This window comes from Rutidosis leptorrhynchoides, chromosome 1 (assembly GCF_046630445.1).
Source record: "Rutidosis leptorrhynchoides isolate AG116_Rl617_1_P2 chromosome 1, CSIRO_AGI_Rlap_v1, whole genome shotgun sequence".
Taxonomy (NCBI): Eukaryota; Viridiplantae; Streptophyta; class Magnoliopsida; order Asterales; family Asteraceae; genus Rutidosis; species Rutidosis leptorrhynchoides.
The window spans coordinates 217078649-217095325 of NC_092333.1; the positions used below are offsets into that span (position 1 = coordinate 217078649).

At 33.1% G+C, this 16677-nt stretch overlaps 1 protein-coding gene across 1 annotated transcript; it reads left to right on the forward strand.

The window, feature by feature from the left end:
* Nucleotides 1-1436: 1436 nt before the first annotated feature.
* On the forward strand, nucleotides 1437-5770 carry LOC139868270 (PTI1-like tyrosine-protein kinase 1). Its single transcript, XM_071856600.1, has 8 exons — nucleotides 1437-1562; nucleotides 2513-2687; nucleotides 3268-3518; nucleotides 3844-3970; nucleotides 4055-4328; nucleotides 4779-4911; nucleotides 5215-5301; nucleotides 5599-5770. Exons 2-8 carry the CDS (start codon nucleotides 2594-2596, stop codon nucleotides 5728-5730), a joined length of 1098 nt encoding a protein of 365 aa, XP_071712701.1. The 5' UTR covers nucleotides 1437-1562; nucleotides 2513-2593; the 3' UTR covers nucleotides 5731-5770.
* The last annotated feature ends 10907 nt before the right edge of the window (nucleotides 5771-16677 follow it).

Sequence of the window (16677 nt, forward strand, 5' to 3'; positions counted from 1 at the left end):
ATATATATATATATATATATATATATATATATATAAAGTTTATGCAATGTACCTTCATTAGAACCATAACAAAAAAATAAACAGAACTCGACAGCCGCAACGTGCGGCCTGATACATCTCTAGTTATATAACCAAATGGAATCCTCATCAAAATATGCAAAACCAAGTAACACATAACCATGAAAAACTTAGGAGCTCAACTAATAACGAAGTCTAACATGTGCTCACAACAACAAACTGAACCAAACTAAAAATGACAAAGTATACAACCAACTAACACACAAGAAAAACAATAAATCAAGGACGATGACCGGTCAAACAAGCAATGTGAGAATTGAAACTATCTACGATGCACGAACATCCATCAAAACCAACTGGGCACATTTATTTTCAAAAAGTATGTACAAATAAATAATCCTGACAGCTTGAAGCTTGTTGCAAATTATAGTTTGAAGCTTTTTCTCCTTTCTTTTTTACACTGACTTGAATATCTTGTTGCAAATTATAGTATGAAGCTTTTTCTCCTTTCTTTTTTCACCATCCTGCACCACCAAACACAATTTGTTTTGTAGCCTTTCACTGATTTTTGGTTATCTCCGGTCATCGGCATCTCGCCGGTGACCGTAGGGTTCTCCTTTATTTTTTATTTTTTCTGTCTCCTCAGATCTATCTTTCCTGTCTCTCTTCTTGGGCTTTCGAGTATTCGGTGAACTTCCAACGAGCTTTTTCGGTGACAGGCGGCGAAAGCACTTGTGCTTTCTGTTTTTCGGCGTTGTCTCTTGGTAAGTCTTACTGTGTCGTTCGTTTTTCCTTGGAGAGCGACTTGTTTCACTAAGTTGACGGTTTCTTATTTTTCGGCTGTGGTTTTTCACCGGAGGGTCTGCCGGAGTTGTTTGTTGTCGTTCTGTTGACCAGCCATTTTTCGGTAGCTTGAAGGTGGCTATTGGCAATGTTTGATTATTTTTCCGGTCGGTACCTTTTAGCCAGATTGTCACTGGTTTGTTAGCGGTCAGATTTGTTTTCCGGTTGTTGGTCCAGTAATTTTCCGAAGGGTACCCAGTTGTTAATTTTATCTTTTCTTTTTGATAGTGTAACTGGTTATGTAAGTTTCCGTTAGTTATAGATTTGGTTTTACTTTGTTTACTAGATTAAAAAATGGGTTTGTTCACCATATTAGTGAGCCGTTTGGTTTGCTTAGTTTAGTTGGATTAGGACTCGTTGTTGGATTCTTTTGTGACGGTTGTACTAGTTGATCTTCGAATTCGTTCGAATGTTATCGTTGTTTTGCAAAAAGAAAAAAAAAAAAAAAATCCCGACAGCCAAATTTAAATAAAAGAAATCAGTAATGATAAAAATAAAAATAATACAGTTTTTACACCCCCGTATGGGCCCTTATATTTCTCTCTCTAAAAAAATCCGTTTATTTCTCTCTCTTTTTAATCGCTCGTTGGTTTGCATATCTGTCTTTCCCCAATTTATTATCGATCATCTGAAGAAAATATAAAAACAAACCCTAAATCAAGAAAACTACCCACCCACTCAAAAGTGACAACACAATACAGGTAATCCTTCAATTCCGGTCACTTTTTATTTATTATTTCTATTATTACTTATATTTATGTTAATTCAATTACCTTTTTGAATTTAATTCCTCCATTAATCTGATTCGAAAGGAACCCCTTTTTCAATTTAATTCTTCATAATCTTTAATTACCAGATCGTCTTCAAGATCGAACCTTTTTGATTAATCCTGAATTGGGTTTCCACCGTTTTGATTCCTCTAATTTGTATTTTGTTCGTACTTCAATTTTTTTTATTATAATTTAATATAATCAATTTCAATCGTCGGTGTCAAAATCATTCATTTTCTTGTCTTCTGGTTGTGAGTGTATATATCAAAGAATTGTAATGGAATCCCGCCCTCGTATTCGTGGTTTAGTGGTAATAATTTATACGTTTGTTGTTTGAATTTTGGTTTTTGTGATTGAGATCTCTGATATAAAACTTATATACATCGATATAATAGATAATAGATATATAGATATATAGCCGTGTTTATACGGATATATATATACCGTCTGATGTTTGTTGTTAAGCCCTAATTGTTGATGAAAATGATTCATGTCATATTTTGGATCTTTTGGATGCAAAATGTTAGTGTTCTTTTTGGTGTTGATTATCCAATATATAATGATAAAATTTTATTGCATTTGGACTTAGCCTCATAGATAGAAATTTAGTTTATGTTGATGTTGTGGTGTGATTAAATATATTGTCTCCTTACGTGTATATTTATGTTATTATCAAGGATGAAGTATGAAGTACTATAATATCTTGTTTAATATGAAGTGCAATATAAATAGGTTTAAGTGAAGTTACTTATATGCATTCAAGTTTAGGCTTAGTTGGTTAACACCTGTGTATTGATATATGTTCTGATGGGATTTGGATTTTGATTTATAATATGATGATGTATATGTTGATATGTTTTAAATTGTATATGATTGTGTAGGGACACGTGCCACCTGGATATTTTAGACGTTTGGGGAAACCGAGGGCTCAAGACGATTTAATTTTGAGCAAAAGAGATAGGATGCGGAGGTGGTTGTGTTGTACTTGTCAAGTTGAAGAATCTTACCCCGCAAACGAAAATGGCTTTGCTAAAAGCCATAGTGATCACGGTGATGGTAAGTTTTATTAGATTTCATTTTCATAATAATAATTACATGAAAATTGCAATTTTTTTGTTCAAGTTAGCGTTTTCAGATTTTGATGTTTATATCGATGTAGTGGTATGATTAGTTAGCATAGAAGATTAATGTTATGACTATAAAAGGTAACATGGAGAATAATGAATGTTTAGGAACCTTGAACTTTTGTTAGTTATTATCTAATTATTAAGGAGTCAAGTTTTCAGTCAGATACTAATTGTAACAAGATTGATTATTGTAGGGTAGAGTAAAATTAGTTATATGCTATTGGTTTAACAATTATATGATTAAATAATCAGAATTTGCTTGACACTCGCAACGATAATAAATGATCATGATAATGTTTTAGTTGTGATATATAAATGATCATTCCATTGGTTTAACGATTATATGATTAAAATGATTAATAATTTGTGATTTTTCAAAAAAAAAAAAAAAACTCTGTTCATGCTGTATTAATATGGTTATGGTTACTATGTCTTTTGGGCTGTTTTATTTGACACTACTTGTTTTAACTACCTAGTGTTTTTAATGCATCTATCGACACGTAATGTAGGGCCACAAAAGGACAAAATACCGCCACCTGTCAAATTTGATGCTCAAAAAGCGGTGCCGACGATAGAAGTGCCTGCACTTTCACTCGACGAACTGAAAGAAAAAACTGAGAATTTTGGATCAAAGGCGTTGATCGGTGAAGGTTCATATGGAAGAGTTTATTTTGCAAACTTAAATAATGGAAAAAGTGTGGCTGTTAAGAAACTTGATGTTTCCACCGAGGCTGAATCAAATAATGAATTTTTGACTCAGGTTAGTCAAAGTTTTCTGTATATGAAGGAAAAACATTAACCTGTTTTATGCTTACAAATATATGATTTATGATCACAAATTCTGTAATATTAAAATATTACTCTAGTTTTATCTATGTGTTGTTGCATAACCATTTAGGAGGATATATGCAATCAAAATCACACTTTGGTTCACTTTCAACCCGTTTTTTGATCCATTTGAACCGTTACCTTTGATCAGCGTAATATATAACAGAAATCTTTGACCCGTTTATAGACAAATCGTTAAAAATGCTACCTTTATTCTCTATAAATATTGAATTACATGTGTTTTTTTCTTATTCAAGGTTGCAATGGTCTCAACGCTAAAGCACGAAAATCTTGTCGAGCTGTGCGGTTACTGTGTCGATGGAAGTACCCGTGTCCTGGCTTATGAGTTCGCAACGATGGGATCTCTACACGACATATTGCACGGTATGAGAACTTTTTTCTGCTTATTATTTAAAAAAAAAAAAATTAAATTTAGTTTGACTCAAGTGTTCGAATCTATATGTACAGGCAGGAAGGGTGTACAAGGAGCACAACCGGGGCCCGTGCTAGATTGGATGCAGCGAGTAAGGATTGCTGTTGATGCTGCAAAGGGACTCGATTATTTGCACGAGAAGGTCCAGCCGTCTATAATACACAGAGATATTAGGTCTAGCAATGTGCTACTATTTGAGGATTTAAGAGCCAAGATTGCGGACTTCAATCTTTCGAATCAGGCACCCGACATGGCTGCTCGCTTGCATTCGACTCGTGTTTTGGGAACTTTTGGCTATCATGCACCAGAGTAATGATTTTAAACCCTTCTCACATACATGTAGATAAATGCTTAAATTTGAGGGAAAATTACTTGATTAAGTAACTTTAAAAAACTTATATGAAAGTTAACATCCAAGTATATTTTCTCAACATAATACCACCAATTTTGCAAAAGCTGCTGCAAAATGCCATCTGTGCATGATACACTATAAGACATCACAATCAAAATTCAATGTCAAACTTTTCGCAATCAGTCAACGCTTTGTGTAAAGGTGTAACTTTGAAAAGTCAAATTTGCATGAAAAATGTCAACTTTTTGCCAAAAAGAGGAACTTAACATTCAGTAAATGTTTGTAATTCAATCACTTTGTGCAATAAACCGAGGAATCTTTAAAATGTCAATTTTGCAAGAAAGCTAACTTTTGCCTAAAGGTAACTTAACAAATAGCTAAATGTTTTTAATTTAACCTTTATGTAGGTATGCAATGACTGGACAGCTGACGCAAAAAAGTGACGTGTATAGCTTCGGGGTTGTTTTGCTTGAACTTCTAACTGGTCGGAAACCTGTTGATCATACTATGCCACGTGGACAGCAGAGTCTTGTCACTTGGGTGAGTTTACTATTACATTTGAACTATTTGTTTTGGCTATTTTTCAGTTTTCGTTTTGTGGGCCCCAATGGATCCGATTTGTCTTTGGGCAGTTTCATTTTGTTGGTTGCTATTTGGTTGCGGTTCTGAAGTTGGGACCGAAAGAATTGGGAGGGAGACTTCAGGGAAATGATCATAGGCTTATAACGTATCGTTTTAACCCATTTTTTTTGTTTAAAGGCCAACGCACACACCCAACGCGTTTTTTACGCAACTGCGTTTAACTTTTGTTTTCTTTTTGTGTGTGTGTGTGTGTGTGTGCAGGCTACACCAAGGCTAAGTGAAGACAAGGTCAAACAATGTGTTGACCCAAGGCTCAAAGGAGAGTATCCTCCCAAAGCAGTTGCTAAGGTTTGTATATTTCTGTAAACCATAATATTAAAGTACCTTTTTTGTTTTGTTGGGAAATATGTTTTTTTCTAGCAAAGCATCCTTTTTACTTATGATATTCATCGATAGTTATTATTACACAATGATATCATCAAGAGAAATTTGTGAAATACCTCATATCATCATAAGACTAATTGCTTCTCTTTAAAAAATCACTTCTTTTGTGGATCCTATCATAACAAAGGTCATCAAGTTAGCTAACCAGTTAAAAAAAAAAAAAAAAAACTAGCTAACCTTGTGATGTTTGTGATGTTGTAGTTGGCGGCTGTTGCAGCTCTGTGTGTGCAGTATGAGGCTGAGTTTAGGCCTAATATGAGTATCGTTGTAAAGGCTCTTCAACCACTGTTGAGGGCTCCCGCACCACCCGCAGCAGCAGCTCCAGAAGTTTAATGTAAACAATATTAAAAAAAAAACGCTCTTGTTGGTTGGTTGGTTGGTTGGTTGCATCCGCAGATTTGTGCCTGTAGATTTTGGTGTGAGTAGGCCCCATATATAGTGTTATTATCTTTGCATTTATATTTTTCGGTTTGAGAACATCGATATATGCACTTGCTTCCGGATTGAAATGTTACATATCCTCTTGGTTTGTTCAAATAATTCAAACTTGTTACCTTTTTTTTTGTTGATTTTACTGCTAGCAGTGGACACATTTTATGTAGTTATGTTTATTTTATTTCTATTGGAATTTAATTGGCGTGTTTATATTTTACTTGTGGCTTTGTTGTCACCTCATATCTATTCTATCTATGTGTGTATAAGTTGAGAACAGGATTATGATACACGACTAGCATCTAGTTTGTTTGTAACTTCATAAAGTGTTATAATAGTGATTTATACTACCGAGTAACTTATGATAAAATGACACATTCGAATATACTGTCTTACGTGCTTACAAGAGTAGCTTTCAAATTCATGTTATTAAGAAACTAAGAGGTTGGCAAAACGTTGACCCAAACATAGACCCATAAAGTGATCTTGCTTCAGCAGTACTGCTTTGGAGGCACTGCCCGATCGGGATGTACCACTTGTCCGCAATCCCACAAGAGGCGAATTTTGGGCTATGTCGGAGGGGATGCTCGCCTTATCTAACTTTAAAAAAAAGAGAACTTTTTACAAAAAAACTAAAAACAAGGTTTTATAGTTTCTTTGTCACTAGTTTCGTCTCTCTGTAATCGGGTTCAAGTTCCGTCACTGAATCACACATAGCACATGACATGCTGATAATAAGTAAATAATAATCAATGTGAAGTATTTCACAAGTTTAGAGACGAAACGGAGTCACAAAAGACAAGTTATGCGACTCTAGTTCTCTTATGGATTTGGCATAAGTATTTCGTCTAATTTAATTTAATGTAAGTATATAATTTTTGATAAATAGCATAACTACTATGTAATTAGTGGGAACTTGGAATTGAATCTGAATCTCCATTGTAGTATCCAGACATTCAATCAGTAGACCACCTTTTAAGGTTAATCATCAAAACAATTCAAGTGTATTTCAAATTAGTCATGTAACAACGCGTCCCACATCGGCTAAATATTAAAAGTATTAGTTCCTTATAAGCTTAGAGTTGTGGCTAATTAGCATCTCCAACCATGTTTTTTAGTTGAAACCTGGAGATACCGGTCAGTTCACTGCTTACGCTTATGAGGGGCGATTGTCTCTCGGGTTGCGACGGGCACTCGGCTTATGCATCTCTTGGGACCGATTCGAGGGTCGTTACATCTGGTATCAGAGCCATATGCCTCTCGGGGTGTGACGGACGATCGGTTCGTGCATCTCCTGAGGTATCCTCATGAGGTGTGACAGGCACGATGCTCGTACATCTCATGGGGTATGGATCCTGGGTATTAAGAATGTTTCGGCCTGACGAGGACGTTAGGAATTTAAGTGGAGGAGTTTGTAACAACGCGTCCCACATCGGCTAAATATTGAAAGTATTGGTTCCTTATAAGCTTAGAGTTGTGGCTAATTGGTATCTCCCACCATGGTTTTTAGTTAAAACCTGAAGATGCTCGTTAGTTCACTACTTACGCTTATGAGGGGCGACTGTCTCTCGGGTTGCGACGGGCACTCGGCTTGTGCATCTCTTGAGACCGATTCGAGGGTCGTTTCATCTGGTATCAGAGCCAGGTTTCGATCCTGGGACCTGTGGGTTATGGCCCACCATGCTTCCGCTGCGCCACTCTGATGAAACGACTCTCGAATCGGCCCCAAGAGATGCACAAGCCGAGTGCCCGTCGCAACCTGAGAGACAATAGCCCATCATAAGCGTAAACAGTGAACTAACGGGTATCTCTAGGTTTCAACTAAAAACCATAGTGGGAGATACTAGTTAGCCACAACTCTAAGCTTATAAGGAACCAATACTTTCAATATTTATCCGATGTGGGACGCGTCGTTACAAACTCCCCCACTTAAATTCCTGACAGCCTCTTCAGGCCTAAACATTCTTAATACCCAGGATCCATACCCCATGAGATGTACGAGCATCGTGCCCGTCACAACTCATGAGGATACCTCAGGAGATGCAAGAACTGAGCATCCGTCACACCCTGAGAGGCATATGGCTCTGATACCAGATGAAACGACTCTCGAATCGGCCCCAAGAAATTCACAAGCCGAGTGCCCGTCGCAACCCGAGAGACAATCGCCCCTCATAAGCGTAAGCAGTGAACTAACGGGCATCTCCAGGTTTCAACTAAAAACCATGGTGGGAGATACTAATTAGCCACAACTCTAAGCTTATAAGGTACCAATACTTTCAATATTTAGCCGATGTGGGACGCGTTGTTACAAAGTCCCCCACTTAAATTCCTGAAGTCTTCGTCAGGCCGAAACATTCTTAATACCCAGGATCCATACCCCATGAGATGTACGAGCATCGTTCCCGTCACACCTCATGAGGATACCTCAGGAGATGCACGAACCGAGCGTCCGTCACACCCCGAGAGGCATATGGCTCTGATACCAGATGAAACGACCCTCGAATCGGACCCAAGAGATTTCATGACCCGTCTTAATCCATCCGGACGGAGTCCATATCGATTACAAACGATTCATAATAGTTGATTACATCGCGAGGTACTTGACCTCTATATGATACATTTTACAAACATTGCATTCGTTTTTAAAAGACAAACTTGCTTTACATCGAAAGTTGACGGCATGCATACCATTTCATAGTATATCTAACTATAATTGACTTAATAATAATCTTGAAGAACTCGACGACTTGAATGCAACGTCTTTTGAAATATGTCATGAATGACTCCAAGTAAAATGAGCAAATGCACAGCGGAAGATTCTTTCATACCTGAGAATAAACATGCTTTCAAGTGTCAACCAAAAGTTTAGTGAATTCATTAGTTTAACATAAATAATCATTTCCATCATTTTAATAGACCACAAGATTTTCATATTTCATAAACATCATTCTCATATCAGGCATTTCGCAAACTGCATAGAGATAAAAATCATTCATATGGATTGAACACCTGGTAATCGACATTCACAATATGCATATAAGAATATCCCCATCATTCCGGGATCCTCCTTCGGATATGATATAAATTTCGAAGTACTAAAGCATCCGGTACTTTGGATGGGGCTTGTTGGGCCCGATAGATCTATCTTTAGGATTCGCGTCAATTAGGGTGTCTGTTCCCTAATTCTTAGATTACCAGACTTAATAAAAAGGGGCATATTCGATTTCGATAATTCAACCATAGAATGTAGTTTCACGTACTTTTTATAAAAATTGCGCATGTTTCTCAGCCAAAAAATATAAAGGGTAAAAAAAAAGGTAAATGAAACTCACCTAATGTATTTTGTAGTAAAAATACATATAACGACATTAAACAACTGAACAATGCAGGGTTGGCCTCGGATTCACGAACTTAAAACATTTGTATATTTATTAATATTCATATTTGTAATTGAACACACACACACACACACACACACACACACACACATATATATATATATATATATGATAATAACGAGGATATTAACATAAAAATGATATATATATATATATATATATATATATATATATATATATATATATATATATATATATATATATATATATATATATATTAGTTATATCATTTTCATGTTAATAATATATATATGTTTTATATGCTTATTTTGTATATAAAAATATTAAATTTTATTATGTTATATGTGTTAAATATATATATTTATGTATTTCATTTGTTTAACAAAACAGTAGTTCTAATTATACTAAGTTAATATTAATAAAAATAATGATAATAACGTTGATAATATACTTATGTCAATAATAACTCTATTAGTGATAATAACGAGGATATTAATAATAGTACTTGTAAAAATATTAATTTTACAGTTACTGATAGTTATGATATTGATCTTAATAATTTTAATGACAACAGTAATCATAGTAATAATTGTAGTATCTATAATATTAACTCTTTTACTAATAGTAGTAATAATAATATTAACAATAATAATAATACTTATAATAATAATAATGTTAATAATAGATATTATTAATAAAAAGAAAAGTTTAAGAATTGTGATAATAATACTTTTGATAATAATTCCTAATATCTACTAACAATAACAATTTTATTACTAATTATAATATTAATAATAATACAACTTAATAATAATACTTATTTTGATAATAATGTTGGTAATATCACTATTAATAATATTTATGTTTGCAATTAGGGTTATGAATACAATAATAATATTTAATAATAATAATACTAACAATAATAATAATAATAATAATAATAATAATAATAATAATAATAATAATAATAATAATAATAATAATAATAATAATAATATCAAAATTAGAAATAAAAACTACCTTAAGAATCCTTTAAAAAGAAAAATGCCCAAAGCCGGGATTGAACCCGAGACCCCTCGCTCACTCCACAATACCTCAAACCACTCAGGCACTTTTTTTTTTCTGATATATGTTACACCCGAATATATATAAACCGCAATACTGTGTCATCTTCTTCCCACTCACAACCCAAATCGACAGAGTGATTTTGTGTTTCAATAAATCATTAAACTTATTTTAAAACATTTAACTGATATATAAACGAAATTTATTAGGTTCTGTAACCAATTAAAACAGATAAAGAACATAAATATTTCGACTTACAGAACCCGTTATTTATTTTATAAACTCAAAATCAAATTCAAAGATTTCGAATGTTTTAGCTCAAAGTTTCTACATGAATATGGTTTCAAATTGAACTTATAAACTTTATGTAATCCCAATTTAGCCTGAAACATAAACACGACCTTGAATTTCCCAAAGAACAAATCAGTTGACTTTTTGAACATTTACTTTGACTCCAAAATTCTCATTCAAAATAAGGAATTGGATAATGAAACTTTGCAGAAAGTTTGGTTAGGAGATTTGTAACATAACTGCAATTTTAGATTTTTAAAATTCGTTTAAATTCGATCTTTTGTAAAAATGAAAACGCGTACAGGGTGTTTGGTTTGTTTTAGAGATTCTCTTTCTGTTTTTCCTCATGAATTAGGTTAGGAGGTATGTATATAACGTGTTTATGATCAATTACTACAGCAACAGATTCGTTCTTAATTGTCTTGTTGCTAAAATTCGTCGACAGAAATCCCATCAGGCGAAAATAATAAAAAGCAGATGTGTCTCTTAACAAAATATTTTTTTCTATATTGAATTCGTATATACATCTGATTATATATAAATAACTGGTTTTTCTTTAACTGATTTTTCTTATATATCTGTTTAGACATTTATATAGCTGTATTTTATATATATATTCGTATTATATGCATATATATGTATTTATGTATATTTGCTTTTATATATTTATTTATATATCTATTTATATATAGTCATTTATATATATATATATTTAACTAAAATTTATATATGTATTTATATATATATATATATATATATATATATTTGTATAACCATATATATCGACTACATATATATATTTATGTAATTTAAATATATAATAAAACATAATAATATTTATTATACAAACCTTGATATTAAATATTAATTTTAATAATAATAATGAAACTAATAATAATAATAATAGAAGTAGTAATGCTAATAATATCAATAATATTAATAATAATAGCTTTTTATTAAATTTTTATTATTTATATATTATATATATATATATATATATATATATATATATATATATATATATATATATATATATATATATATATATATAATATACTAGTAAATATACATAGAATTTATATATATTTATATATGGCTTCCTTTTTAATAACAACCTTTTATCTTGTGTAACATTTTACATACTTAACTCGCTTGATTAAATTATATTTTGTTATTTCAATTTATTATATAAATTTATATTTATATATAAATATATATCTAGTTACAACAATCGTTCGTGAATCGTCGGGAATAGTCAAAGGTCAAATGTATACATTAACACAGTTTCAAAGTTTTTGAGACTTCAACATTACAGACTTTGCTTATCATGTGGAAATCAGATAAAGATTAAGTTTAAATTTGGTCGAAAATTTTTAGGGTCGTTACAGTACCTACCCGTTAAAGAAACTTCGTCCCGAAATTTGATCGTGGTTGTCATGGCTAACAATAAAAATGTTTTCATGACGAATATGAGCTGATAAATAGAGTTGTATCATCATTGAGTAATACAGATAAAATAATTTGATTACTCGAATAGTACGAATGAAGCTATCACTAAATAGTGAGATGAGAAAGACATGTTTCATCATAACTTTTGACTAGTCATGGTTGAATTCAGAAAATAAGGTGCATCTTAACTTTTGACGTTGTCTTTGTTGAATTCTGGAATTCAAGGGACTTAAAGAAAATTTTCGAAATCTAAAAGATTTGATTCTTCGGCGAAAAATAATAATTAAGATCTCTATAATTAAATACGGTGATCTGCTTCGATTTCTCTATCTTATATTTCCATTATAAATTAAACTCTTCCGTTCCATTATTCTCACCATTCCTATACTTTCCTTCTTGTTTCATACATCCAAAAGATTCTGAAAATGCTTAATCCAGTCCTGACCCCTGTCCTCATCCTTACTATCGTAACAATCATTCTCCTTTTCCATCTTTCACCAGAGGAATCTGCTTTCTTCTACTTCGCCCTTGGGATTATAATGTTTGTAATCCTCCCGTGTCTTTATGTTGTGATAAACATTGATATACACGGTTTGTAATTTATGTGTTGTTATCGGGCTTTATATTCTTCCTTATATTTCGAAGCTCTATGCTTTTGTTTTCTCTTCCCGACTTCAAGTCAAGCGAATAATGGTCCAGGATTTGTAGATATAGAGTTTTGAATGATTATAATGTTCTAAGCAGGAAGGAACGTGATAGCACGATTTGATTTTCAAATTTATCAATATCACGGAAGATAGAACCATCAAGAATACATTTTCTTGATTCGTTCAGGAGTTAAGTAGAATGAAAGAGTTATGTAACATGGCACATGATGACGTTAGGGTCTGTGAATCATCACGTTCCATTAGAAATTCAGCATGACTTACTGTAATATAATCACGTTGATCAAGTGTCATTATATTATACTAACTCATGCATCAATTTCCAACACTACTTGAAAATCATTCATAATTCAAACTCAAATTCCAAAGAAATTTAGAAACTAAAGTAGTTTCCTTTATGATGTAATAAAAATAGCACGAAGTGATAAATAATTTCGGACGAGAATATTTATGAAAATATCTTCAGAAATATCGAAGATATTTATGATGATATTTTGGAATTTCTAAGTTCGATGGTTGATGAAGAAAGATTTTGTGCAAGATTTTAACATGTGTACGGAGCAAGATATTCATTGAAGGTTTCATCGGATCCAGAATTACTTGGATTCTTTGAATATATGGTATGGTCCATGTATTTGGCCTTGGTCTCCTTAATGGTTTGCTCAATCTGTTTTTCAGTACCAAATTTTTTATCGAGCGTTCCTAACACTCCCTTCTTTATCATCAAACTTTTGGCTGTTTAAACTATCTACAATTTTTCTGTTTCCTCTGCATTTAATGCTACAATATCTGAATCATCGGTTATCAATCCGAGGTGGTTTTGGAAGAATTGTGTGTTTAGATGGTTAAATGCTGATGGTAGTATGGTGAAATATAAAAGGTTTCTCGATAACAATAAAAGAGCGCGTATATATATCAAGGTTATAATAAGGTTTCTTCGAATGAAAAGTCAAAATTGATTTGTTGGAGCTGTGAAAAAATTGGCTAATTTGTAAAGGAATTGCAAAGTTATTTTCGGTAATAACTACGCCAAAGGAGCTAGCACAGATACGTTTTAAATGCTTACTCAGGTTTTGAGTGTTTTCAGGTGCATGACTATATGCATCAATCTTTTCTTCCGTAGATGATGTGCGGTTGGTTCCTCCTCTCTATTGAGGTGTTTTTAAGAATCATGAAAGGTTTGAACGCAGATTGGAATCGTCAAGATACAAATGAGGTTTTAGATGAATTCAAGTGGCAAGCTTGAAGAATTGTTTAGTTTCATATGTTATAATCAATATTTTAATTCATTTTAATTGTCCAATGTTATTAGTCCACAGTCGATAGTCCACAGTTAACAGTTCAATAATTCATATATAGTTTAATATATAATATTTGAATTAATTAATACGTGTCGTGACCCGTGTACATGTCTCAGACTCGGTCACAACTCAAAGTATATATATTATTATAGAATCAACCTCAACCCTGTATAGAGAACTCGATCATTACTGCATATAGAGTGTCTATGGTTATTCCAAATAATATATATAAATGCGTCGATATGATATGTCAAAACCTTGTATACGTGTCCCGATATTTAAAGTGCATAAAAAAAACACAGAAATTAAAAGACGATAAATAAAATTGCGAAAATTAAATTGCGATAAATAAACTGCGATAAATAAAATGTAATCAGTTAGCTAGGAACAGTTACCTAGGATTTTGTTAGCGTGGATTCTTAACAATATTCTTCTCATAGTTAAATTGTTTGCTTCTAACAAATTTTATTTTGTCCAATGTTTTCTTCATTATGCCACTTGTTGGATTCTGACAGGTCAAAATACAAATATGAAATTGAATGAAAATGGTTATTTTGTGGTGAACGGATTCGTATATCGATGAATGTAAGTTGGATAGTAAATGACTGTTGAATCAGATTCGAAGAATGTACAGTGTAACTTATTAATGTGAAATCTAAATATTCCTCGGGTATTACCTACCCGTTAAAATATTTTTACCATTAACAGTTTGTACAAAAGAATTTTTAATTACAATCTTTATGAAAACATATATACATATATTTTTTTTTCTTCAGATGTAATCATGGATCTAATGAGTTAATATGATATTAAACTCATATGATTTCCGGTTCGAGCTAGAATAAGTAATCTCTAAAACTATTAGGAACCACATATTCTTTGCAGATTATTAATGAAGTTATGGATCAATACTTCATCATTAATCATTGCTGGTACTCCTTGGTATCTATGGTGCGTATGATGTTGATGTTCGAGATATAGATTGTGATATTGAGGCTTGGGATGCGAATGTTGATGTTGGTGGTGGTGATGGTACTGTTGATGTTGATGATGGTGATACTGTTTATGCTGCTGGTGCGGCTGCTGGTGTTTGTAACCTTCGCACCATATTCTCTAAAGCCACTACCCGAGTGCGAAGCTCGTTGACTTCTTCTACTACACCGGGGTGACTGTCGGTTCAGACGAGTGGATAAATAAGATCTAGAATTTGGTATAGTATATGATCGTGACGAGATACTCGAGAAATGAGAGAGAAAATGGTGTTTCAGACAGGTTCGCGGGTAAGTGCTTCAGGTTCTTCACCCAGAGGTGAATTCGGTTGGTGAAAGGGATCACCTTCTTCTTGCCTCCAATGATTAAGTAGGCTACGAACCCATCCCCAATTCATCCAGAATTGGTGATGACTAATTGGTTGATCCATTCTAGTTACACTGTCTTCGGAGCTTGAGTCGAAATCCATATCGGAATAGTTGTCGGAATCTAAGGAATTTGAACTAGTTACGAGTTCCGTCCTGTACGGTTAAATAAAGGATTTTCGATATGAAATGATTTTTGGGTATCGGATGATATTCTAATTGCATAGAATACCTAAATATAGTACAGAAGATCCCGTATATTACGGAAGAAATTAAGGAAACGTGTCAGATAAAGTCTACAGTAACAGATACGCTAAGATATGGATTTATCTATACACTGTCTATGCAACAGAGGCAGTAAGACATGTCTAGACTAAGAATGATAAGCAGGTAATTTCCTAAGGATGATAAGCAGATGATTTCTGACTAGAAGTGATAAGCAAAATTTTTGACATGCAGACACGGTCGAAGTCCAGACTTACTAATGCATCTAAACAACTATCAACTAGACACACTAATACAAGACCTGGTTCGCTAAGACCACCGCTCTGATACCAACTTTCATGACCCGTCCTAATCCATCCGAACGGAGTCCATATCGATTACAAACGATTCATAATAATTGATTACATCGCGAGGTACTTGACCTCTATATGATACATTTTACAAATATTGCATTCGTTTTTAAAAGACAAACTTGCTTTACATCGAAAGTTGACGGCATGCATACCATTTCATAGTATATCCAACTATAATTGACTTAATAACAATCTTGAAGAACTCGACGACTCGAATGCAACGTCTTTTGAAATATGTCATGAATGACTCCAAGTAAAATGAGCAAATGCACAGCGGAAGATTCTTTCATACCTGAGAATAAACATGCTTTCAAGTGTCAACCAAAAGGTTGGTGAATTCATTAGTTTAACATAAATAATCATTTCCATCATTTTAATAGACCACAAGATTTTCATATTTCATAAACATCATTCTCATATCAGGCATTTCGCAAACTGCATAGAGATAAAAATCATTCATATGGATTGAACACCTGGTAACCGACATTCACAATATGCATATAAGAATATCCCCATCATTCTGGGATCCTCCTTCGGACATGATATAAATTTCGAAGTACTAAAGAATCCGGTACTTTGGATGGGGCTTGTTGGGCCCAATAGATCTATCTTTAGGATTCGCGTCAATTAGGGTGTCTGTTCCCTAATTCTTAGATTACCAGACTTAATAAAAGGGGGCATATTCGATTTCGATAATTCAACCATAGAATGTAGTTTCACGTACTTGTGTCTATTTCGTAAAACATTTATAAATATTGCGCATGTTTCTCAGCCCAAAAATATAA

Bases quoted from the DNA above. Each gene is read 5' to 3' on its own strand.
- LOC139868270 (XM_071856600.1), top strand. From the start codon at position 2,594: ATGCGGAGGTGGTTGTGTTGTACTTGTCAAGTTGAAGAATCTTACCCC. The intron at 4,329-4,778 runs GTAATGATTTTA...ACCTTTATGTAG, and splicing joins TTTGGCTATCATGCACCAGA to GTATGCAATGACTGGACAGC. The intron at 4,912-5,214 runs GTGAGTTTACTA...GTGTGTGTGCAG, and splicing joins AGCAGAGTCTTGTCACTTGG to GCTACACCAAGGCTAAGTGA.